Here is a 26,135-nt window from a genome sequence, read left to right as displayed (position 1 = left end):
TTTGTGATTTGTGTGCAAAAAGTAAAAATCCTATTAAATCATTAACTTGATAAGATATAGACTTTTGGTTCTAAAAAGTACATTGAGTCATAATTAAAAAAACTCCAATCACAAGGTTTTGTTTTTCTTTTTATCATTTAAGATACTCTATGGAAATTGCAACATTAGTACACAAAAATAATTACTAAATAAGAAAATAATTGCATTAATATAAATATAAGACGATAAAGATACAAAATGGCGAACAAAGGTGTAAATGTTGGATTTGCAAAATGTTTTATCATTTTCATGGCAGTGGTTATTTTGGTAAGTTAAACTTAAAGCCCTAGCAACAAGTAAGGCCCTATCCTCCACTTGGCAGAAAAGACATCAACAAACAACAACAACAAATAAATATTATTTCTGTGCACCGCTTAAAAATTTCTATATTTATGCAGTTCCAATACTTCACACCTGCGACAATAGTTTGGTTTGTAGCGCAGTTTGAATAAAAACTAAAAAGATAGAATTCTTGGTTCAAAATCGACACACACCCTACCTTACTAGCTTAGGTTGCTGATAATTAAAAACAATTTAGTAATGTATAATAATGGATTAGGATGCTTAAGTACTAGAAACACAGCACACAGTATCTAAGTCTGGGTCCAAAAAACAATAGAGACTAAATAAAAAAGACAATAAAGACTCAAAGTATGCCTTATACCCAGTCAGATTAATTTAATCTATTAACATAGGCATAGTCAGGATAGCAAAAAAATATTAGATTACTTTGGGTTATACCGGCGATCCTTAGTTGATCCACTTAGGCCTATTGGCCCATTGTGTTATAGTATATATAGAAAAAACTTAGGGTTTAAAACCACCTAGAACCTTTGGCGAAGCCTAAAATGCTATTTAGTGTCAGGTCCTGTAATTGGTCAAAATCCTCAAGAAAGGGGGCTCTTAAAGTAGTTAGTCGCCACTGTGCATGAGCTGGGCAAAAATATAGTAGACGAGAGGCACTGTCATCATCTTCCCCACAGCTGCGACAGATTCGATTTATGAAATATTACTTCGATCACGCTTTTAGGACATCATACACCTCCCATACACCTCCCACATGCATTCAATCGCAAATTACAATTATAAAATTATATATTCAATTTTTAATATAATATAATTGTGAAAAAGAAGAAAAATCTACACTAAAAAATATACTAATGGGACAAAATTAGTCATTTAAAAGAACCCCGACAATTGTTATGATTTTTGATAAAAATCATAAAAAATTCTAACAAATAACAATAAAAACTAATATTTGAACAATGTTTTTAAAATTTAAATGTATAAGATATATTAGGATTCGTGAGTTCATAACAAACATGATATGTACCATTTTGGTATGTCCAATATTATAAGAAAAGAAAGTATTGTTCAATAAGTAACATTCTCATTAGAGTATTTTCTCTAATGATTCTAATAGAATCAGTTAGATGAGTATCTGCTCATAGCTTATCAAATTTCTTAACCTCTTCCTTCAGATTTTATATACTATGAATCACGTAGTTAATAGAAAATGATGATATATTTAAATTAATTTATATCGGTTACAAAAGAATTCTTAAAATTTATTTCTTTTAATCTTATCTATTGAAACTCGTATTCCGATAAAAGTCTTTTATTAATTTTCAATTTTTTGTTAATTAAAACAAACTCTAACCTACAAAACTATCAAAGTCTGCTAATTTTATTTTATTTCTTATCATTTCGATAAGCGATTTTTGAAACAGCTTGGGTTTGCACACCCATTACAATAAATTACTATCAACTTAAATAATAAATACCAAAAGAAACAATATAAGCAGAGGTGTGAAGTATCAACTTATAAGCTTTAAGTATATTTCAAATTATTTGAAGTAAAAAATACTAACATTTGATATATAATATAATGATGAAGATTATACAAGTCTTATACCAACTAATAAGTATTGTTTGGATTATCATATGGAATAAATTAAAATTAAAAACAAATTTTTATGAAACTCATTAAAAATATCTAGTATATCGAGACATTTTCAAAAGAACATTAGATAATGTGGTGATCAAAAATAAATAAATTGATAAATTGGTGATTGTCTTGACAAAACCCACTTATTGACACTCTACTAAACAGTGACTTTGTAATTTTTGTTCAGATTCAATCTTGTTAAAAATAATACTATAACTATTCTATTCTATTCTATCTATAGTGAATTTCAGAAGACTGTGACGCTATAAAAAAATATAATGTAAAACCGATCTGCATTATTACACAATTTTGTTCTAAATTCAATTTATCACAAATCTCAAACTCATGTTATGTATCCTATATCTTTTCCACATACACCACTTACACTTCTTACGCTCATACTTTCAGAAAAAATAGTGATCAATGATAAAAAGTCTACCACGCAGTATTAAAAACAAGGTATTCTTCTTCAAGTACGAGGCAAATGTACAACGGATACCAATATGTAGATCTATAACATCGTTCGCACCAATCGGTTTTAGAACGTTCAAAGTCCAGTTAAGTGCCATTAGCTTCAGATACAGAAGTCACACACTTCCCTTGTTTCTATAGGCATCTTATACTACTCTACTCTAAGCTTTGATATATAGCTTTTAACAGCTTATATTGTGTAATTGGGTATATTTGAGTATATCTTTCTTGAAATATCGATATAATACCACTCCCGTCAGAAGTTTAAAATAAGCTAGGATGACAGAGTAAGCAAAAAGTTAATAAAAATAATCGGTTTCTAATATCGATTACAACTACAAGCAGTTGATACAAAGCAGTTGATAGGTAAACGATATTAACTATCATAAAATCAGTTAAAGGTCTACATGTTCGGATTGACACTAATAGAACCTACAATTGATTGAATCTATTTTAACGGATATTTATGATAAAATTAAATTACTTCCATATTATGACATATTCTTTATTTAGGGTCTTTACCTTTTAACAGAGAAATACATGTACACAGATATATCTAAATCTATTTTTATTTCAAACTAATTTCGAATATTAATGATTGATATGTTCATAGATATATTCCAAAGCATTCAATTGTTTTGGTAAACTTAATACACTCTTATGGTAGACAGTATATAGACGTGTCCTGAAATATATGGAGTATAGAAAACGTTTATGTATTTCACTTTTTACATATTAGACTTAAAATATAAAAAAAAAAAATTATCTAAAAAAACTAATAAAATTTTCTTAACACTTTTAAATTAGGTTGAAGGTCTCGCATATATCGCTCTTGCTATAGAGGGTATGCTCTTTTATGGATGTAACGATCAAACTCACGATATTGCCAGTGAGCCTTTTAAATTTGTGACGCAATTATTATACTTCATAAGTAAGCATATAATATATATATATTCTCAAAAAATTTATAGACATTAAATGAAAAAATAATTCAATCACAGATCAAGATTGTGGTAATCCATCTATCTCAATAAATGGAGAGGTATCAATCGATATTGGCATTGATTGGGCAAAATCAGAAGAAATTACTAACAGAACAAATATATTTGCCATAACATATTCCGCTGTAAGCTTAGCATGGGTTATTACTTCACTGGTTGTATTATGTACGTTTAAAAGCATTAAAAATTTTGTTTATATTTAATAATATTTTTTTACAATTAAATAGTTACAATTTGTTGCCGTACTACAAAAATACTTACGGTTTTCGTCTTTTGGCCATGGTTTTTAGTTATAATAGCTGGAAGCATACTGGATGCTGTAGCAACTGGTTATCATATTGTTGATATAGTGCACACAACAGTAAGACTTTTTGTGAAAAAAAGTTAAATTTTTTATTTATCTTGTATAATTACTTTCAGTCAGCCGATGAGACTTTCGACTATATAGGCATCTCTGCACCAGAAATAGTTATGAACCAGTTAAGGGCATACGATGTTTACTTCATTACACCAGCTATTGTTATGACATGTATAAGCTCTAGAGTGGTAATCATATGGTTTTTGAATATTTTTGGTGCTTGCTTCTGTCTTTCGCTCTCAAGAGTATTGGCACAGGATGTAAGTTAATAAATTTTAATTCTATTTAACGTTTCATAATCCAATTTTGAAAATAATTGCACAGAATGCAGCACAACGTAGAAAACATGTTGCTTCTGCACCAACAACAGCAACTGCTGGAAACGAACCGCCAAGAGCTGAAATTACAATTACTGAACAAGTAATTGTACCTCATTCACAAATACAGCATCAACCACAAATTCAGACTCAACCACAAATTCAGAGTCAACCACAAATTCAGCCTCAACCACAAATTCAACTAACTGCACAGCAAATGCAACAGCCTCAACAATTCCAGCAAACACAATATCCTCAAAATTTAAGGCTGAATGTACAAGAACGCACACCAGAATATAAAATTGCGCCTATAGCTGTTTATCCTCCAAGTGCACCATCACCAGATATGCGCCAAGCTGAACCGCAAGCTAACATTGTAAATAATAATACCACATATCGGCAGACAACTAGTCATCCAGATGTACTCGATTATCCGCCCCAACCATTAGCAGATCACCGTGCATCGCCAGTGGAATTATCACCAACATCGCCGTTAAACGATAGATACTCTCAGCCGCCTTCTTTTTCAAATAAAAGCCAACCACAACGTGTAAGCGCGGAATTAAGAAGTCAGCTACCATGGTCATATACTAACATGGCAGCTAAACCACAACCACCTCGTAAACCACCAACAATACCAGAGCCTGATTATATATTAGAGGAGTCTGGCAATATTAATCAACAAACACCGCAGCAATTATACCCAAAACTATAAAAATAAAATATAATATATAATAAATGTTAGTTGTTAAACTTAAAAAGTTGTTTTTTATATTACTAAAACATTCACACAGCATAGAAAACTACACTCTGTGAATACTTCTCTAAAAATTTATTTACAATTTTATATATTACATGTGAAATTGTACGCAATTTCGTTTCCAGTTAGAAAAAAAAAATATATTGAAATTTAAGTTGTAAATTATGTATGAAATTATAAAGGCAGAATTAATTATTTTATTACGTTTTAGCGCTACAAATCTGACAAGCAAAATAAATAGTCAATTTCAGCATTTATAATGCAGTCTATAACAGATAACATTGCAAATCTTTAAAGTATAATAAATTATAATATTAATTACATTTTAAAAACAACTAATTCTCCAACATTTCTTTTTTAATTATGTTACTTTCGACTTTTAAAATATCGGAATTACTTTGGATCAGTGGGTAATTTAAAGCCAACCATATCTGCTGTTTCTTTAACGCTTCTCTCACCACGTCCATGATACTCCTTATGTAGTTCATTATATTTACGTATGCTAGCCAGATAAGTCAGATATGTTCTACCCAAGAATAATGCTTCATCCTTTGCTTTACATAATTGTTGATCCGTGGTACGGAATAGTTGGTATTGAGCCAATATGTAACGCACTGCCAAGGAATGTTTTATGCCACCACTTGGCAATGAATGGCGTAATTGATCCAGCAATGCACGCATGGTTTTTGTAGCCGACATTTTTTAAACAGATAAATATAATTTTTACTGAACGAATTACGCAAATTTAAACTTGCTACAAACTTAAGTCTGTAAAGAATTGACAAGATGCGGTGAAATGTCAAATAATATGAATTTTCCACTGAGAGGTGTGTTCAATATAAGACAATGTGCAAATAATTTATATTAGGTCTGTTCGAGTGCGTTATTGTGATACAAATTGACATATTTCGTTTCAACTCAGCAAAGTACAACTATTACATAAAAGTTTTTCGAATTTCATATATACATCTTGGACATTAGTGTGGTAAAGCTTTATCCATCATACCAGCGCAATTGTAACTTTTTTATTGTTATTTTCCTACATTTTTGAACATAAAATAATCAAATACTAAATAAGCTTCTATGACGGATCAATTTCAAACCATTTCCGAAAAATTATTTAAAAAAAATATTAAAATATAGCTCTAGATGAAATTCAAGAACATAACACATAAATTTTTAAAGCGTGACACGTTGTTGATGTTCTGAAAGAGCCGCATTTATAATTTTATTAATTTTCACATTCGAACAGATCTGTGCTGTGATAATCTGTGATACTTGTGATAATCTGTGATCTCTGATAATTGTGCTGTTAATTGCTGAATGTAGTTTCTTTTTCAATTTTATTTCGATAAGCGTGAAAATCATTTTTCCCATATTATGCTAACAATTTTTCTAAATACTTATTAATTAGCTTTTAACACAAAAGTAAAACTGTTATGTATAAAAATACTCACAACACAATGGATGAGTAGATGTAAGTGAAATATATAGAAATATATATGTAGGTCCAGAGGTGAGGATAGTTTAAATGGCAACTTTTCTATGAACAGCTTATTAATACTATGGAAATTAAAACAAGTCACTCAGTTATTTTAATTAATAAAAAAATTAAAGTCACTCAGTTTTATGATAATTAATATCGTTTACCTATCATAAATTCATACATTTTGTTTTGTGTATGCAATGACGATACTGAATTAACTAGAGTTTTGTTTTATGGAAAACATTTATTATTTAGTATGGTTAAAATTAATGTTTGCAAAACATACCTTGAGCTAAAAAAATTATCGTTTTACTTTTATTCCACATAAATAATAAAAATTTCTATACCAAATTATTTTATGGCTTTAACTTATTAGTACCAGAAAATATTTGTGTACACCATGCCGTTAACAAATTTATTTATGTTTGATTAAAAACTAATATGTGCATTCAAAAATGTAGTGCATAGAAATTGACAAGCAGCTGTTAAGTAAAAAAAGTTTTTAAAAATACAATATAAAAAGTTTTTTAACATCTTACACTTGAGCTTTATAATAAACTACAAAATGATTTTCGGTAAACGTTTAAAATATTTATCGAAAGTTGGAATTACTTTCCACAATTACAAAGGACAATTGCCACCAGTAAAACGTTTTGCTTCAAATGTTCCTGTGGAGAAACGAACTTTAGAAGTAAATGGACAAGAATATATAACAGATCATATGACTAATGTTACACCAAAAATACTGTCGTACTTGGGAATGAATAAACATCTACAGAAGCATCATCCCATTTCAATCGTCAAACAACGAATAGTTAATTATTTCTACAGAGCCTACCGCAACTCACGTGGGAATCCTTTATTTTCCGTGTATGACAAACAAAATCCTGTAGTGACAATACAACAGAATTTTGACAATCTGCTTATACCTCCCGATCATGTAAGTCGCTCTAAATCAGATTGTTATTACATTAATAGTAATTATTTACTACGAGCACATACAACCGCTCATCAAGTGGACTTGATATCCAGTGGGTTAGATAATTTTCTTGTTTGCGGCGAAGTTTACAGACGAGATGAAATTGATAGCACTCACTTTCCGGTATTTCATCAACTTGATGCGGTGCGTTTATTAACTAAAGAAAGATTATTTGAACGCAATGCCGACTTAGACATTTTTGAAAATTCTGCAAACACAAATAAACAAGTTTTTTATCCATTAACAAAATGTATAGATCAGACAAAACAAGCTTGCCACAGCTTGGAGGCAGTCAAATTGATGGAATATGAAATGAAACAAGTACTGCAGGGACTAGCAATGGATTTGTTTGGTAAAGATGTGGAATATCGTTGGGTTGATACTTTTTTTCCTTTTACACAACCATCGTGGGAACTAGAAATATTTCATAAAGGTAATTGGTTAGAAGTTTTAGGAAGTGGCATAATGCGCAATGAAATCGTGCAACATGCTGGTGCCAAAAATTCAATCGGTTATGCCTTCGGCGTAGGTTTGGAACGTTTAGCAATGGTTTTATTCGATATACCTGACATACGTTTATTTTGGTCGACTGACAGTGGTTTTCTAAATCAGTTTAATGAAGAAAATTTGGTAGATATACCAAAATATAAGTCCATATCAACATATCCGCAATGCAGGAATGATTTGTCGTTTTGGTTACCACTTGTCGAAGACACAAAAACAGAAACAGATTTTGTAGCAAATGATTTTTATGATCTGGTTCGTACTGTCGCCGGTGATGTAGTAGAACAGGTAAATATTCTTTAAAATAATGCAAGCACTTAATATTGAACAAAATTTCTATTACAGATAAGCCTTGTAGACAAATTTAAACATCCCAAAACAGGTAGATCAAGTCTATGTTTTAGGATCACTTACAGGCATATGGAACGAACGCTTACCCAAGCTGAAGTAAATGAAATACACAAACTCATTGCCAATGAATGTGTAAAAAACTTTAATGTAGAAATTCGTTAATAATTTGTTTTTAATTGTTGAGAAGAAATAAAACACTTATTTTACAAAAATAATACGCGCTATTTGTAATTTATTAATATAAAAGGTGCATTAGTAAGTAAATCTAAACGATATGTAACTTAATTATTATTATAAAATCAAATATTTTATGATGATGTTGCGTGGTATTGACATTCATTAGTAGCCTGCCGGGGTATTCCTCTGTTAAAGTTGCGCTGTAAATTAAGATAACTCTCACAGGATTCCAAATGCTGATCCATATTACCTTCTGGTATATAATGTTGTGCGTTGTATAAACACCTCTCTAAATAAGGCCCTCTGTATTTTGACTTGCATTGGAATATGTGTTTAGCCATTCTATGACTTTGAACCCGATGTTGAGGAAAGAATGGACAGGATTCAAAAGTATTTGACATATTAAAAAATCTTCAAATAACACGCAATTTAAAAAAGTAAAGTTTTTCCGGCAAACAATCACTTTCGCGTCAGTTAAAACAAAAACACCTTGGACTTCACAGCTACAAGTTTAACTTCGTACTGTCAAAATAATGCTAATTCACAATGCAAAATTACCTGTGACGAGTTGTTGAATAATTTTCTGAGAATAAAGGAATTGAGAAAAAAGGAGTCGAACAAAAAACATATGGACTTTTGTAGCGGAAGTACTTGGGTTTTTTTCAGTTTAGTTGCAGCGATTTGTATTGGCAATTTTCGCTTCAACAAATACAAAATTTCGCCGATCAAAAGGAAATATGAAATAAAGATAATGAATACATAAAATAATGAAAAAAATAAGGGGTACAAAAAAAAATTTAATAAAAACATAAACATATAAACAAAAGGAAATATAAAATAAAGATAATGAATACATAAAATAATGAAAAAAATAAGGGGTACAAAAAAAAATTTAATAAAAACATAAACATATAAACAAAAGGAAATATAAAATAGAGATAATGAATACATAAACATAATGAGAAAAATAAGGGCTACCAAAAAAATTATTTAATAAAAACAAATAAACAAAAAGAAATATAAAACAAAAATAATAAATACATAACATAATGAGAAAAATAAGGGCTACCAAAAAATTTATTTAATAAAAACAAAAGGAAATGTATGTATAACAAAAAAAAAACTTTTATTAGACTCTTTTAAATTCCATTTTATGTTAAATTTTGTTTATTTATTAAGACGGTAGCACAAAACTAATTTGTTTTCATATGCATATTATTTTTAAAAATATTAAATAAAATTTTAATGCTTTTAAAAATAAATTAAATATAAGGTGTGAAAAAATCAATTAAAAATTTTTTAATAAATCTGATATTTGGAATTTTTATTAAATATTTAACTGCACTTCACTTTAATACATTGCATTAAGCATGATATAGACAATGCTACGTGTATGTAGACCAAGTATGCATGCTACCAAATGGCACTGTATATATTCAAGTATGCGTACCAAATTTCGGTTTGTAGACATGAGTGCGGTAAAATTGCAAAGTGTATAGCAAAGCGCATACTTGGTGTACAGACATGTAGCATCGACTATATCAGGGCTGCCAAAAGTACGGCCCGCGGCTAATGTTTATGCGGTCCGCGTCATGTTTTTAATCTACTACAATTACACAAATTTTCTTAAGCTGTAAAGGTAAACCCACATTATTTTACTATTATGGCATTCTACATGAATAAATTTAATTTGAAAAATTAATAAAACTAAATTTAACATTATAACCGTATTAATAATGTTATAATGTATTTATAATAACAACTATGAATGTAAGTATTTATTTCTTCGGCCCTTCAATCTGTACAATTTGTATTGGCCCGCGATCGCATCTGGTCTGGGTAGCCCTAATAATCCTTAAACACTCATATGTAAATATAAAAATAATATTTAACAAGTAATATATAACAAATAACTTAGTAGTCTACTACAAAAAAACAAAAATAAAAAAATATTTATAAAAAATTTTTACATATATTTTTACTAAAAGCATATTAACAAAAATTTAATTCTGTGAATTTACAATTGCTTTCCACCATTGTGAATAGTTAGAAATTTCACACATTTGACATTTTAGCTGTTCTTATATTCCACCATTCGCTCAAGGTACGTACATGTTTCATAAATTCAGAAAGGTTACACAACTATAAGAATTTTAATTTGAAATTTTTTAATATAAAATTTTTAATAGCAGTGCAGCAAAAGAAGGAAAAATGGCAGATAAAGCAGTTGCAGAGAAGCCCGCTGGTCGCCCAATGAAATATCCATACACATTTTCTGCTAAAATCGCTCAGTTTCCCTTGAAGTACTACCTTAAGAACCAATGGATCTGGCGTTACTACTTTATTGCTATTGGAGTTAGCATTCCTGTTTTCTATAAAATCAGCAAACTATGTAATGCACTTTTAAAAATATTTATGTGATTTAATAAATGAAAAAAATTTTTTTTTCAGCTAACTCACCTGAAAACAAAGCTGCTTGGGCTGCGGCTCAGGCTAAAGAGGCTGCTGAGCATCACCATTAAATTATTTATTTAGTATGATGTTTTTTATTTTGCTGCCGGAGACGTTAGTCATAATTATAAATTGTATTTTTCAAATAACTAAATTGATGTAGTTCGATTTCAGTGAAAGCCTATGACACCAGGCAAATTAATAAAATAAATTACAAAACTCAATTTTTTTATTACCCATCGCCAATATTTAAAAGCTTAAGTCAATAAAAGGGTGCTTTATCTTTTTCCCCTTCGTACTATTAAACATTTCTTATTAATGTGTTCTAATATCTGTTTTTATGGTTACGATGTTAAAATACATCACTCAGATAATAGTAATATATATAATAGCAATTTTCAAGAAAATTTCTTAGTTCCGGTTTGCGTGCTTAAATCGGAGGTAATCTTCTTTCTTTTATATAAAAATTAAAGACAAAAGTTTAAATTGTATGATGATGACAGATATTGAATATATTGCGATGTGAACAGATTCTCAAAGATGATATATTATCAGTATGAAAAGCGATAAATCATTGCTGATACTTAAACGCTGCGTATGTCGCAAAAACCGCTGTTATACTTGCGGAAGGAAAAATGGGAACGAGAATAACTAGACGGGTTTACCACAATGGGTCATCATATGAGCTCAAGTTGGCTTTTTGGAAACAAGGTCACCTCAAGAGGGAGAGGGTGGTCCCTACTAATTGTGTTGTGATCTCAATATCCATTTATATGGCTAGTGAGGAGAATTTATTAAAACAGCTAACTAAATATGCTTTTGAGTAAGGTACATTCTGAACTTCCAATGAAGAAGGTTAACGTACAGCATTTAAATGTGCTTTGCTAAACATCGCAAAATTTTCAATGTGATTTCTGTGTACAGTGGTTGAAATAACGTTATTGCTTAGTCTGATACAATGATAAACAATAATCCAGTTGAGGCGTAGGGGTGTTATATATATATGAAGAAACCTCGCAGTTAGAAGAGAATAAAAGTGCTCGAATGCACTGACGAAACTAATGTCAACTAATAATAAAATATAATTTTTAATAACTTTAATAATTTTAATTTAATTTTTAATAAATTATTTTACATTTTTTTTTATTTCACTTTTGTTGTTCAATAATACTTCCGGCGTAATGTAGACATTTAATTTAATTGCATAGAAATCTCTAATTAAGATTCGATTCTTATTGTTTATATACATAGTTTAAAAATTTATTATTGCAGAATTTATCCTATAAGAGAAGTCCTAGAATTTATTATTCTACTTTAATCGAAATATTCTATAAATCATACCTGCAGTAGAAAATTGGTGTAGCTTATCACCCTCTTCACCTTAAATATTACTTTAAGGCTCTTCAAATTGATTTTAAACTTATCTAATTTTAAAAAACTTTTAAAATTTCCTAGTTTATAAATGGTGTTTGGTACATGTAATTTATAAGATTCGATTTATAGACAATAAACATATGATTTCATTCATTTGGGGCAATACTCTCGTAATTAACTTTATTTCATTTTTACGAAATTAAGGAAATTAGGCTGTCTGAACATAGTATTAAGTATGCCTCAAACATGAGATAGATTACATGATTGTAAGTGTAAACTGTGTATAAATGAAATTTAGTATTAAAAAAAACGCACTGGCAACACTATTTGTCATTTTGTGACGCACTTGAGTTTGGATACATTTTATTGATTAAATAATTTTGCCGGTGTGTAGTGCGTATTTACCGTTTAGGGAAGTTGTAAAATATTATACACATAAAACTTTAACAAATAATTTTGTTTAATGAACGCGTATCTGCAAATTGGAAAATTGTAAATATTAATTTATTTTACTAAGTGAAAGTATTTGTGTCTGAAGCGGCGTGTTTGGAACTCTGAAGTCTGAAGTTTGGTGAATTGAACGTAAACGTGCGTAAGAAGCTTGTGTCCTTTGAGATGCTTGTGTAAAGAATGTCCTTTTAATTGTTAAATAATCGATATTTTTTATATAGAAAGTTTATATTCTATTTAATTAGTAGTTGTTGTACCTATAAGTAAAATAGATTCAATTATAATAATTTATTTTGAAGTAATTTTAGGTCTTAAGTAAAGTTAGATAATTTCGTTTTATTCTTTGATTAGTATTTAATAGAATTGTTCAATCAATTACATTGAAATATTTGAATTTATAATATAGTATAGAAAATGATTTAAATTAATCAAAATTTTGATAAGATTATTTGTGACCCGAGTGTACACACGCAAAAACGCATATCAGTTCGAGTCAAAACAGGTCAATAAAACCAGTGTTTTCTTTTTTGAAAAGAATAATTATCTTCTCACTGGGAGGAAAGTGACTAGATAAATATTTGATAATAATACTGATATAAAGTGTTTTAAGTTATATAGTGAATATTGCATCTATAGTGTAGCTACTTATCAAAGGTTTCATATTATATATTTAACATAATGTGCTTTAGACATCTATCAACTTCTGATATACTCTATAGTTCCGATATAAACTATAGGATACAAATCATGTAATGGTTCTTATTTTTTAACGCCATAATTTGACAAAGTTTTCTATTCGAAATTATTTCTTCGACTACGCCATATGTTGATATGGCGAGATATCTCGAGATATCGGGTTTTGCAAAAGTCCTGTTTAGTTTTCATTAACCATCTTTTGTATTATCAATATAAAAATTGGATGTACACTGACTTTGTAAGAAGTCTACAACTCGATAGCCTGATATCGCGAAAAAGTTGCTAGAGTTCCAAGAACGACATATGTCACGGAGTCACTCATCACCAACGACGATCAAGTACAGTTCGAAACCTCCCAAAGAGACTTCACAAGCAGGTCCCACTGAGTTACAACAACACACTGTTGTTGTGATGTGAAGAGTGTCTCCGAATGGCAAACTTTGAAAAATCTATGTTCAAATTGTAAAACCTATAAAACCATAATTGTGCTATAGTTTTTCGAAATTGCAGCAGTCATTAACATATCTATAGTCAATAGATAAATTAGTCTATTTTGAACTTCCACACGGATGCAATTTCCGTTTCAAGACTACAGTTGCACTGCAACAAAATTGTCAATCGGCCCACGCGTAATATATCCTAGATAGAACGATTTCTTTTACGTGTAGCAATAACTCTCCTAGCTCAATTAAGATCAGGATATAACAAACAGTAATTTGTCGCGCATAAATGCAACAATTTGCAATGTGTGTTCCAACGGGAAGGCAAACCTGAATCTAATTGAAATTTAGAGCCTTGAAGAGGTGCGCCTAGAAGTGGCTAGCTTCTCAGTTTTGATTCTAGTTTACTTTCATTTAAAATATGTTCATATCCCAATTCACTACCGAATAATCGTCTTCCCTTTTGCACAAGCATTACCCAACCACTATTTAATCCATGCATTCGCAATGTGATTCCTTTCATGTTCTCAGATTTACTGCTACCTGTGGATTACAACAATAAACACAATATAAACGACGTAGCATATAAGTTAAATTTTAGTTTAATATTCTCTATTGCAGAATGTCTTTTTAGGCACTAAAAGGATTGCTATCAAAAGTAGGAATCTGCCGAATAAAAAAAAAACCGCCAAAATTTCGAGGTATAATATATTTCCAATTAGTTAAATATTCGTGAAGTGGTCAGTGGTCTTCTTGTTAAATTCATCGGACTACTTGAATTATTTCGGTTGTGATGCCATTTATTCTGTTGTATGTTTTGTTGTCCTTGTTGCATTTCCAGACAATATAATGGATGTTTTTGTTGTATTTCTGCTCGCTAAGTGTGTGATGACTCCAGAGCAAGTAAATGAACAACTAAAAGTTCATCATACTTTCTTATTCAGAAACTATCTATACTTAATATAAAAATAATAAATAAAATATTTTGATATATATATATAAAGAAGGTATGTTCTGAGTACATATGGGTTAAAAAACCAGCTTGTCAATGGGTGATATGTTGTCAGTTTTATTCTTTATAATAAAATTATTTAAGATTCAATATGTGTTATAATATTGATGACATTTATAATATTTTAAATGAATTTATAAATAATATACTTAGTTAAAAAATTTAATTTCTCACTAAAGTAGTATGTATTAATGGTGTGGATTCATTTGAATCTTCCAGCGTTGTATATTGTGTATAAATTGAGTATGGTTTCTTATTGAATGGTTAACCCATATGTTTTATGAAGAAAAAAAGTTGATTATAATTGAAGAGTAATTATTTTTTGTTCTAGAGTTCTAATATGAAAAAGAAATGTTTATTGTCTGTATATTATAAAATCAGTATAATTGTATGTAAATAGTGCTTGTATGTTCTTAGGTGTTATAATTACAATAAAAAAAACACAAAACCCTATTAAATTATATATTAATCTAAACTCTCTTATCTGCAAAAGTTTTGAATACCTTCACACTCAACCATGGATTATGTACAAGTGGCTGAAAACGAAGAAGAAGCTGAAATAGAGTTGCCGACTGAAGAAGATGGCACTCTATTGCTGTCAACATTACAAGCTCAATTCTCTGGTGCAACCGGTCTCAAGTATCGCAATCCAGAAACCAACGCTATGCGTGGTGTACGTTGTAATGAAGGAAGACTTTTTCCGCCATACAATGAAAGTGGTTGGGGTGACGATATATACTTATGCGTATTCTCAGCAGGTAAGATATTTTTACTATACTTCATTCAAAACTAATTAATATTATTATTCTTATTATTATCTAGAAAATAAACGCAAAAATGATGATAACTTAAATAATTCGGCATCAAAAACAAAGCGTGTAAAAACAGCACAGTGCACTGATTTAATTGTTTTGGACTTGCCATGGAAATCGACTGAAGATGACTTACGCGAATATTTCGAAACATTTGGTGAATTAGAAATGGCACAAATAAAAACAGATGCTAAAAGTGGTAAATCAAAAGGATTTGGTTTTATTAAATTTCAATCATATGAAGTACAAATGCGTGTTTTGTCTTCCAAACATCAGATTGGTGGTCGCTGGTGTGAAGTAAAAATACCAAACTCTAAAGTAATTATTTATCTTTTCTATCTTTATTTATCTAATTATTTATATTATCTTTTATTAGGGTGCAATGCAGCAATTACTTAATAATAGAGTGTTTGTTGGTCGTTGCACTGAAGATATCACTACTGAAGACTTACGAAAATATTTTTCTAAGTTTGGAGAAGTGACTGATGCTTACATACCAAAACCATTTCGTAAATACGGCTTTGTTACCTTTCTATTTCCGGATGTTGCACAATCAGTATGTGGAGAAGATCATGAAATAAAAGGTTAAATATTATAAAACATAAATAAATTTTTGAATATATCTTAATTATTTTACAGGCGTTACCGTTCATGTTTCTACTGCTGCTCCAAAAACTGAAAATAACCGTAAGAACAATGAATAAACATTCTCATTATGTTTATGATTTTATTAATATATAATTGACAGGTGGCTCAGGAAGAGATAGAAATAATTATAGAGGAGACTATAATAATGGAAATAGTTTTAATAACAGAAACGGTTATAATAATCGCAATAATTCCAATAATCGCAATAATTCTTCATTTAGTCGTGGTAGCAAGCCAAATTATAATGATAATGCTGTTTGGGAGAACAAATCTAATGGCAATGCTGCCAATAATAGCATTTGGGACAGCAAGTCATATAATAATCAAGGTTCCCATCATCCAAATCAAGGACAAAATCAATCAGGAGGAGGTGAGAATTTAAATTCATTAGCAATGAATCCTGCTGTTGTGGCTGCTGCGTTAAATCTTTTGGGCAATCAATTGCGTACCATGTCATAAGATCTACAGGTATAAAATGGTTTCCTTAAATGTTTTAATTATATTACACAATATATTATATTGAACAATATATTATATTGAACAATATATTATATTGAACAATATATTATATTGAACAATATATTATATTGAACAATATATTATATTGAACAATATATTATATTGAACAATATATTATATTGAACAATATATCATATTATAAAATATATTATACAATATATTATATTATACAATATATTATATTATACAATGTTTTATATTATACAATATATTATATTTTACAGTGTATTATACATATATGGTATTATAATATATGTAATACAATATATATACCTATTTTTTTTTTTAAATATGAAAATAGACACATATTAATTGAATAATTTCTTTTTAAGATTGTACTTTTTTTTGATTTAGATGGTGCACACTAATGGACAAGATCATCACGGCTTCTTAGTATATAAAAACCATTGTACATATTTGCGATAATTTAAATAATAATATTATATAAAGTTAAAGGATTGTACGTATGCAGCATCAAAGTTAAAAAAAATATCAACTGATTTTTTAGTTCAAAGCCTATGTACATAATTTGAGATTATGTAAAATCGATTTAAGTCTTTTAAAACATTAAATATATTTAGATTTTGTAATCATTTTTATAGTAATTAACACTATAATAAATAATAAAACATATAAAATTGAATGTAGTACTTTGTACAAAATTGTTGATTTGTTATATCTATATATATATTAATCACAGTTCATATTCAAATTAAAAATACAAACTGAGAATAAGATTCACTATATCTACACAAGAGGAACTTTCTTATAGAATTCTAAGCTCTCTTAAATAGCTAAACATACAAAAAATGATGTCTATAGCTGACTACCCTATCACTGTCTCGTGCCGTACCCGTACCACTGTTAAAAAAATAGAAATTCTGCCACATAACAATCAATTTAAGATGCATAGTAAGTATCTATTGGCTCAAGAGGTTTTTTGCATATACAGTTCTATATTGGTCGACGAAACTAATACTTTATAGCAGGGCTATCCAAAGCACGGGCCGTGGCTAATGTTTTTGTTGCTCGCTACATGTTTCTAATCTAATACAATTTTCTGGCCCGCGATCGCTTCTGATCTGGACAGCCCTGCTTTATAAGATACTCATATTATCTGTGCTGTATGGTATTGAAGCATCATCATACTGTGATGCATCAGATCTTATTTAATAATTTTTATATTAGCATTTAATAAATAAATAAAAAAAATAAAAATGTTATTTTACTATGTATTTTTTTATGGAAATGTTGGTACTGTTTCTTGAATATATATCCGATTAAGACGTACGTCCTCAGTAAGTTTCGAATTGAGAAACACTAGTCTATACTATATATATATATCATATGATCATTTCGTTACAGCGTTTCATCAGAAAAGTATTAAATTAATAATAGATTTATACGAGAGTTTTGATTGTAATTTTCAGGGTTTGAAATGCTATTACTATTTTCTACCAATTCAAACCTTGATAATTTTACCAGTCATATCAAATTATTCTTGATTTTTATAGCAGAACACGTTCAATAGAAATTTAACTGAAATCACAATCAAAACTCTCGTGTGAATCCAGGATAAGCTTCAATAATTTTAAGTCGGATTTAAAAAAAAGAAAGGTACTCTGCTCTATTATTTTTTTGAAACATCGAATAATACACTTTTTACGCTTTTGTGATTGAAAAGAGTAAACGTATTATATTTTTAAATTTATAGGCTTTATTTGTTTCAGTTAGCTTGAGCAATTTTTTTTCAGATATAATAAAAGAGTTCTAAAAGTTGGTGGTTTACTATTGTCTCTTCTTCTAATTATATTAATAATTATATAATAAAAATCTGCTTAATGCGGTACAAATGTATTTTTAATTTTTTTTATGTCTACACCTTTATATAATATACAATTCTTTATAATTAAAAACTATAAATAATGATCATTTTAAATTAAATTTTTTCTCTAAAATGACAAGCACATAAAATTATTTTCGAACGCCATCTATATGTGAAAGTTTTCTTCAACTCTGGCAATACTAACAAAAACATGCTGTCTCTCATTTCCTGTTCAAATTGACGGCTCTGCACTTTCCTTTTGTCATCGTGTTCTCGACGAATTAGGTGCGTTTTTTTCTGTGAATAATAAATTAAATGTGTTAAAAGGCATAAAATTTGATTTATTTAATTAAAATTAAGTGTATTGTCGCAAATAATTGAAATAAGCATCGGTTTTTGTTATATATTTTAAATAATAGTAATTTTAGCTCATCCAAATAAATTTTAAAGAAAAATTTGCCCAACTCGCTTGTTCATTTTCCGACATTTTGAGACTTTCATAATTTATTTTATAAGCAGTGCGACCGGTGCCTCGTACAACTTTTTGCAAAACATTAATTTTAATTACTTGTTTTATAGATTTTTTATAATTTGTTTTACGTGTTTATAATTTGGAATTATATTTTATTTTAATCATTAGGAAAGTTGCGTCAAAATGCAGATATTCGTTAAGACCCTAACGGGCAAGACCATCACCCTTGAGGTGGAACCATCGGACACTATCGAAAATGTCAAAGCCAAGATTCAGGACAAAGAGGGAATTCCTCCAGATCAGCAACGTTTGATTTTTGCTGGTAAACAATTGGAAGATGGTCGCACATTGTCCGATTATAATATTCAAAAGGAATCAACACTTCACTTGGTGTTGCGCCTACGTGGTGGTGCCAAGAAACGCAAGAAGAAGAATTACTCTACCCCCAAAAAAATTAAGCACAAGAGGAAGAAGGTCAAGCTAGCCGTCCTCAAGTACTACAAGGTAAAGCCATTATTGATGATTCTACTGGGATGCACATGTGCCAAATATGAGAATATAAACAACAAATTATTATGAAGTTATTAATTTGTTCTCAATTTGTTAATTGATCTGGAATTCTTGAGTCTTGTTTATCTTGTGCTTTGGATTTAAAAATAAGAAATATGGATAATACGACTCGAATTGTGTTGCAGTTTGTTTATATCTCATCCGTGGCCAAATGTTTTAATATATATATTTTTGTGCTTATTAATATATTTTTTATTTTTTAAAGGTTGACGAAAATGGTAAAATTCATCGTTTACGTCGTGAATGCCCTGGTGAAAATTGTGGCGCTGGAGTCTTTATGGCTGCACATGAAGATCGTCACTACTGTGGCAAATGCAATTTAACCTTTGTTTTCACAAAACCAGAAGATAAGTAAATGTCAGCTGAATTTTTTAGCGTCTAGGTTAAATATGAATTGAATAAAGTAAATATTTTATTCAAAGTTTTGACTTTTATTTCTATTATGGTTGGTGGTTACAAACTAAGTCTAGCCTAATGACATGTGCGAATTATTGCTAAGAAAAAGTGGTCGAGTGAATTTGAAGACATAAATTAGTTAAATACCTAACTAGCCTAATGACATGTGCGGATTATTGCCAAGAAAAAGTGGTCGAGTGAATTTAGTTAAATACCTAATTCAGAAGCTGATGTTGAAATAATCTAATACACACTATAAATAAGAGCATGCTTAATAATCATAGATAATTTAATTCAGTTAATTCGAAATAAATATTTATTCAAACAATAATTTAGGAACAATTATAAGAAACATAAGTTATATTTTAAATATCTAAGTAAGATGTATTCCCATTTTATCAACAATGATTTTTCTGTCATTCAACGTTCTAGTTCCATCTGCAAGCATTTTAAGCTTTATTTTATAATCAATCATAGACAGTGTTGATGCGTTTTGCTTCATTAGATACAATGTTTTTGGCTCAATATAATTTATATCCACCGTGTAGATGCAACAAATGTTATGCTTTTCACATAGTTGCTTCAGTTTAGTTACTAATTTATTGTAATGTGTGGTCATTCGGACGAGTTTTTTATGCGTATCTGCCCAATAAAAGGCATCCAAAGTGTCTATTGCTAATAATGAAACATTTTGATTCTCCCATAAAATATCTTCAACTATATCGAAGGCTAAATCGAAATCTTCTGCAGTATAACAGTTAAGCGCTGTAACTGAGTTTAAGCAGTTATGAATCACTGTTATGTTCTCGGCTGGTGTACATTTTTCTCCAGATTCATTTATGACGCGTGTGACAAGCTTTTCAAAATGTTGAACAGAAAACTTATGGCCAAGATCAATTAAAATAGCATCACAATATTTTCCACCAAAGTAGGTAGGCGGTAAGCAGCGTGCTATTAATTGATTGAGCACTAAACTCTTGCCTGTATTAGAAGCACCTGATATTTCCACAAGAGATTTGGGTTTAAGACCACCGCAAGGTAATATATTCGCATCCAAATTATCGAGAAAGGGCCTTTTGTGGGCCATTTCTCCTAAAACTAACTCATATCCAGAGCATATGCTTGAAGTAAACATGATTTCTTTAAATTTTTAATCAATTTTAAATGATTTTAATTTATAACCCGCGAAAACAAAAAAAAAAAGGTGACGTCTCTTCGTAGTGGGTCAAGATTTTTTGTAGTGTTATAAAGCAGAAGTTTTTATTATATATATTCAATGAATAATTTTTTTTAATACAGTTAATATAATATGAATTATAAGAAAAACGTTCGTAATTTGCAATGGATTATAATACATTTAATTATTTTTTAGCAAATTTTTAAAAATAGTGTTTGGAGGCAAAGCACTTATGTTTTTGTTCACACATGTTTATCACTTTTTCAATCAGCATAAGTAATGATTTGTAATTAATCATCACATAAGATATAATGATACATATTATCGTAAAATAAATGATGACTTGTTTTTGACCGCGTCAAGAACCTCCACCAGCCAGCCCAATAAGTGGCTTGCTTTCGCCAGCTGGTAGAACCGAGCGCCCACAAGTCGTTGGTCACCTGGTCCTTCGGTCAAAGATGCGGACGTCCTTTACCGTGTTTTTCAACTGCTAAATATATTAAATATTTGTAAAAAATATATTTTGCACTTATTAGAAGTAAATGTGTATTTTTGTGTGGATATGTAAACACATAAACACATTGGCTTTTATATTTAAACACAAGAATAGCAATTAAATAGTAATAAAGGTAGGAAATTGACAATTCTTATATGGCTTTCTGAATAATATGCCTTTTGGTCATAATTAAAAATATCGTAAAATTTTTGTAAGCATTGATGATATGACTGTCTGTATAACTCATTTTAGTACTGTGTACAGCAAAGAAAATATGCGTAACATAATAGTATAATGAGAATGTATTTTGCTTACTTACTTTACTTTTATTTTTATTATTTTTATACATATGTTATGTATTGTATTTTCATATGAGTATCTGAATGCACATACACTTTTTAAACTTAAAATAAGTGTTTGATAGTTTGATATATATATGTACGAGAAGTGCTTTACCATAATATGATAAAGTCTATTTACGCGTTACCAGCAATATTTAAATTTAATGTATATTGTTTATATATAAACTGTTATTATGAATTATATATACACAAAATTTTATAGGTTGGACAGTTTTTGTTTATATCTGCATAGAATAGCGTTTTTCAACACTGGTTTTATTTTTGCATATCTCAATGTCATTCAGACGAGATCAGCTGATGGCCACCTGCATAATTCGCACAAACACTGATGCATCCGTTTTGTTGTGCCGGTTATCTGTTAGAAGTTTTGGTGGTTGACGTAAGATGAATGTTGGATATATGTAAAATAATAAAATATCAATTTTTTTTCGAAATCTTTAAATTTTTCAAATTTTTCATTTGTGAGTTGTTTTCCTAAAATCTAAATAATTTCTATAATGACATATTATTTACATTAGATACATTTTTCATAAGTATTATTTTTCTTTTTGATAAACGTATGCTTAAAACAAATGCTAGTAAAACTTTTAATTATTTAATTCCAGCATAAAAGAAAAATTATTTATTTGGTTTTACAAATTTAAATATGCAAAACTATGACCGAAAAAGTGACTAAATTGGCAATTTCAAGTCGAGTCATTTTGTTGACGTTGCAGTTGCTGACTAATTTAATACTGTCGGATCATAAACCAGATGTTTTTCGTGCACCAATACTCCACAATAATAATGAAACCAGAGTTACGAATTGGCTGGATAAAACCGTGCAAACTTGTTTAGGTGGTTTGCGACATTGGGATGGCGAATATTTTCTTCATATTGCGGAACATGGTTATACCTATGAAAATACGCTAGCATTTTATCCTCTCTATCCAGTCACAATTAATATCCTTGCAAGCAGCTGTGATTACCTGCCACTACATTTGTCGGCGCGTAGTTGGACGTTGCTCGTAGGTGTGCTGATCAATATATATTGTTTTTGTAAGGCGGCAAATGTACTTTATGCATTAACACAACGAATATTTAATGATTCTAACAAAAGCTGGAATGCAGCATTATTATTTTGTTTTAATCCAGCTTCAATGTTTTTTACCGCCACTTATTCTGAATCATTATTTTGCTGGTTAACGTTGGAAGTTATGCTGGGCTATGCAACAAGAACACGCTTTGGATTAGCTACAATCATTTTGGGTTTATCAATAGTAACTCGCTCCAATGGCTTCATCAATATGGGATTTCTGGTATATTTTATGTTGCGCGATTGTATTGTGTATTCGAAGAGTTATGTTTGGACAGTTGTAAAAATATTTATTCACGGAATAACGGCACTGATACCTTTAACATTTTTCTTTTGTTACGCATATCAACAGTTTTGTACGTCACATAAAATCTCTAGATATCCACAAGAGATTGTGGACTATGCACATGAGCGGAATTATGTTTTAGCCGGAACGCGACTGCCAAACGAATCACCATGGTGTGATCAATCTATACCATATCCATACTCGTATGTACAATCTCATTACTGGAAAGTGGGCTTTCTCCGCTACTACGAAATAAAGCAATTACCAAATTTTATGCTGGCTCTTCCCATATTGAGTTTTCTGTGCTACCACTGTTATGTGTATTTAAAGCATCTTTGTAAAATATTATTGCCCAAATATTCACTATTATATATAGTGAAGGAATACAAGTCTTTGCCATTCGTTTTGGAGGCTTTATTCCTGAGTTGCTTTTGCCTATTTTTTGTACACATACAAGTATCCACGCGATTACTCTGCTCGTCAACACCTTGTATATATTGGTTTGCAGCAGATTATATGCCAAAAACGTTCGACCAAATCAGATTTCGCTCAAAGATAGGATTAATAGTGCAGTGGTTCGGAATTTATTATGTACTGGGCGCCATACTATTCAGCAATAATTTCCCGTGGACCTAAGTTAATGAATAAGTAAATAATATATTTATTAGAAAAATTATCATTAATGAATGCCTATTGTACCATTGACTTAGTCAATCGTAATTATATTAATAATTAAAATTGTTAATTTGTGTATAAGACTGTTATTTTGTATTAAAAATTTTAAATGATTAAAAATTAATTTTAAAAGCAAGCTAGTTACATTTATTGGCAAAATAGGATACGATTTTTATAATTTAGTTGTAAATATTAAAATATATATAAAAAATGAAAATTTATAATAAAAATGTAAGACATTAATTATAATTGTCAAGCAATGAAAAAAATAAGCACTGCACAAATCCAAAGAAATTTTTCCAAATTAATATGTATGTTTTTCGATATTAACGGTCTTGTTGTTAAATATTATTTAAATAATTTATGTATTGCTAATATAATAAAATTATAGTATATAAATTTAAATGATACTAAAAATTTTACCTTTTTGTTAATAATTTTTTTTTAATATAATAAAATTATAGTATATAAATACAAAATATATACACTGGTAAGGCTTTCCTTTTTTTAATTTAATATATATAATATATATATATATATTTCTGTAATTTCGATATGATATAGAATCATATGTATGGTTTTTATACATTGCTTGACAATTTTGCTTGGTACTAGCATCGTCAAGAGTAAGAAAATCGTGCATCAATGCTCTGTACGCTGAACATTTTGATCGAATTCAAGTGGTTATTTATTCCATATTAACTTTTATTGGAGCTTAAGGTTTTGACAAAAGATTTGACTATTTGATCTGTTACTGGAGAGATCTATGTAACAGATAACATGAAAGAATATACAAATATCAGTATATATATAGGTTCGGTAAGAGAAGCGTGTAGTGAGATGTTCCAGAATTACCCAGGCAACTCTTCAACTGCAACGACCAAGTAGCATTCACAACTCCTAAAATGGTTTATACCAACAGGTACGTGTTCGTTTTGATATTTGTCGTTACGTGTTATTGATTATAGTTCCATAATCCTCTTGTAACTTTCAGTAAGGTCTTTCATTTTCCATGTAGTATGAGGTGTTTTATCACATCTTGCATGTGTTGGCTCCCCAATGGACGCTGAATGAGAGAAGTTGTTATATGTCTTATGTAAGGTGTGTATTTCCCATGTCACTGTTTATAAGGCACTATAAATTTCTCCTGATTTCCAATTGTTTATATATTTATGTGATTAAATGCAGTTGTAAAACTTGAATAATAATAGCACTTGTATAACACTTTATTTATTAGTATGTCTAGTGGGCACATCCAAAGAATATGGACAGTCGAATACCCACTAGAGATGGGTGGTAGAAGAAAAATAAATCACCTCACGCAAACCAGAGACCGAGTAAAGAAAACCACATTTTCAAATTAAAACCTGGCGCCTGTTTATGTAATTACAGCAAATATAGGACTTGAGGCAAATCGCTCACTTTATTAAAACTAAAATAAATCTGGCAAGATGTAAACTTAAGCTCTAAAATCTTATAGCTTATAGCGAGAGTATGACTAGGCGAAAGCGATTTGCTTTATAAAAGTGGAAACAAGTTTTCTGTAAAAGTTAAGAATCTGGGAGCCAGGCTTTTAGATAGTTAAGCCTAAGGCCCACAACTGATATAAAATGGGTGAGTGACTATAGGAAAGCAGCTAACTTCATGAAAGTGAAAAAAAATCTTTCATCACGGTTAAAAATTTGACAAACGACCTTTCTGACCATATTTTGAAAAAAATCACTGTAAAGGAATAGGAATCACTGTACTTAAGGCATACTTAAGTAATGTTGCACACTGGATTATCATATCAGAAAGAAGAAGAATAATTAAAAGTTATAATCAATAAAATCAATATATATATATTATATATATTATAATATCTAAATCAATAAGATATTTAATACGTTATAAATCAAATAATCGATTTGTAAATTTTTATAGATTTTTATTTTATATTAATTATTTTACAGTCTCCATGCGTAATGCTATGAAATCTATTAAAATTCGTTTAGTATTCGTACAACAT

General features: G+C 29.5%; 7 protein-coding genes across 12 annotated transcripts; 5 read left to right on the top strand and 2 right to left on the bottom strand.

The window, feature by feature from the left end:
• The first annotated feature begins 857 nt into the window (after positions 1-857).
• LOC119674459 lies at positions 858-8,429 on the top strand. The gene is made up of 9 exons (XM_038085597.1): positions 858-968; positions 3,266-3,389; positions 3,460-3,624; positions 3,687-3,820; positions 3,880-4,077; positions 4,142-4,802; positions 6,309-6,322; positions 6,880-8,151; positions 8,209-8,429. Exons 1-9 carry the CDS (start codon positions 888-890, stop codon positions 8,374-8,376), a joined length of 2,817 nt encoding a protein of 938 aa, XP_037941525.1. The 5' UTR covers positions 858-887; the 3' UTR covers positions 8,377-8,429.
• LOC119678018 (protein FMC1 homolog) lies at positions 5,277-5,696 on the bottom strand. The gene has a single exon (XM_038089638.1). It carries the CDS (start codon positions 5,591-5,593, stop codon positions 5,288-5,290), a length of 306 nt encoding a protein of 101 aa, XP_037945566.1. The 5' UTR covers positions 5,594-5,696; the 3' UTR covers positions 5,277-5,287.
• Positions 8,430-10,384: 1,955 nt separating the features above from the next.
• Positions 10,385-11,066, top strand: LOC119678019. Of its 3 annotated transcripts, none has more exons than XM_038089640.1 (3): positions 10,385-10,495; positions 10,584-10,783; positions 10,843-11,066. In XM_038089640.1, exons 2-3 carry the CDS (start codon positions 10,603-10,605, stop codon positions 10,911-10,913), a joined length of 252 nt encoding a protein of 83 aa, XP_037945568.1. In that variant the 5' UTR covers positions 10,385-10,495; positions 10,584-10,602; the 3' UTR covers positions 10,914-11,066. The 3 variants fall into 3 exon arrangements, with proteins under 3 accessions (XP_037945568.1, XP_037945567.1, XP_037945569.1); XM_038089639.1 differs by having other exon boundaries at positions 10,581-10,783; XM_038089641.1 differs by having other exon boundaries at positions 10,495-10,524.
• A 1,492-nt stretch (positions 11,067-12,558) lies between these two features.
• LOC119682599 (TAR DNA-binding protein 43-like) lies at positions 12,559-17,434 on the top strand. Of its 4 annotated transcripts, none has more exons than XM_038096080.1 (7): positions 12,559-12,708; positions 15,308-15,572; positions 15,637-15,944; positions 16,003-16,210; positions 16,266-16,313; positions 16,375-16,742; positions 17,126-17,423. In XM_038096080.1, exons 2-6 carry the CDS (start codon positions 15,332-15,334, stop codon positions 16,731-16,733), a joined length of 1,164 nt encoding a protein of 387 aa, XP_037952008.1. In that variant the 5' UTR covers positions 12,559-12,708; positions 15,308-15,331; the 3' UTR covers positions 16,734-16,742; positions 17,126-17,423. The 4 variants fall into 4 exon arrangements, with proteins under 4 accessions (XP_037952008.1, XP_037952009.1, XP_037952007.1 ...); XM_038096081.1 differs by having other exon boundaries at positions 12,588-12,804; positions 17,148-17,434; XM_038096079.1 differs by having other exon boundaries at positions 12,588-12,808.
• A 1,404-nt stretch (positions 17,435-18,838) lies between these two features.
• LOC119683249 (ubiquitin-40S ribosomal protein S27a) lies at positions 18,839-20,081 on the top strand. The gene is made up of 3 exons (XM_038096888.1): positions 18,839-18,903; positions 19,259-19,594; positions 19,866-20,081. The coding sequence occupies exons 2-3, from the start codon at positions 19,274-19,276 to the stop codon at positions 20,013-20,015; spliced, it is 471 nt and encodes a 156-aa protein (XP_037952816.1). The 5' UTR covers positions 18,839-18,903; positions 19,259-19,273; the 3' UTR covers positions 20,016-20,081.
• Positions 20,082-20,410: 329 nt separating this feature from the next.
• On the bottom strand, positions 20,411-21,264 carry LOC119683248. Its single transcript, XM_038096887.1, has one exon. The coding sequence runs from the start codon at positions 21,189-21,191 to the stop codon at positions 20,430-20,432; it is 762 nt and encodes a 253-aa protein (XP_037952815.1). The 5' UTR covers positions 21,192-21,264; the 3' UTR covers positions 20,411-20,429.
• Positions 21,265-22,341: 1,077 nt separating this feature from the next.
• On the top strand, positions 22,342-24,285 carry LOC119683246 (GPI mannosyltransferase 2-like). Its single transcript, XM_038096884.1, has 2 exons — positions 22,342-22,552; positions 22,697-24,285. Exon 2 carries the CDS (start codon positions 22,748-22,750, stop codon positions 24,086-24,088), a length of 1,341 nt encoding a protein of 446 aa, XP_037952812.1. The 5' UTR covers positions 22,342-22,552; positions 22,697-22,747; the 3' UTR covers positions 24,089-24,285.
• Positions 24,286-26,135: the final 1,850 nt, after the last annotated feature.

The sequence above is a fragment of the Teleopsis dalmanni genome, chromosome 2 (genome assembly GCF_002237135.1).
Source record: "Teleopsis dalmanni isolate 2A chromosome 2, ASM223713v2, whole genome shotgun sequence".
Classification (NCBI taxonomy): Eukaryota; Metazoa; Arthropoda; class Insecta; order Diptera; family Diopsidae; genus Teleopsis; species Teleopsis dalmanni.
The sequence above is the reverse complement of the archived record's forward strand: the minus strand, read 5'-3'. Positions and strand labels throughout refer to the sequence as shown.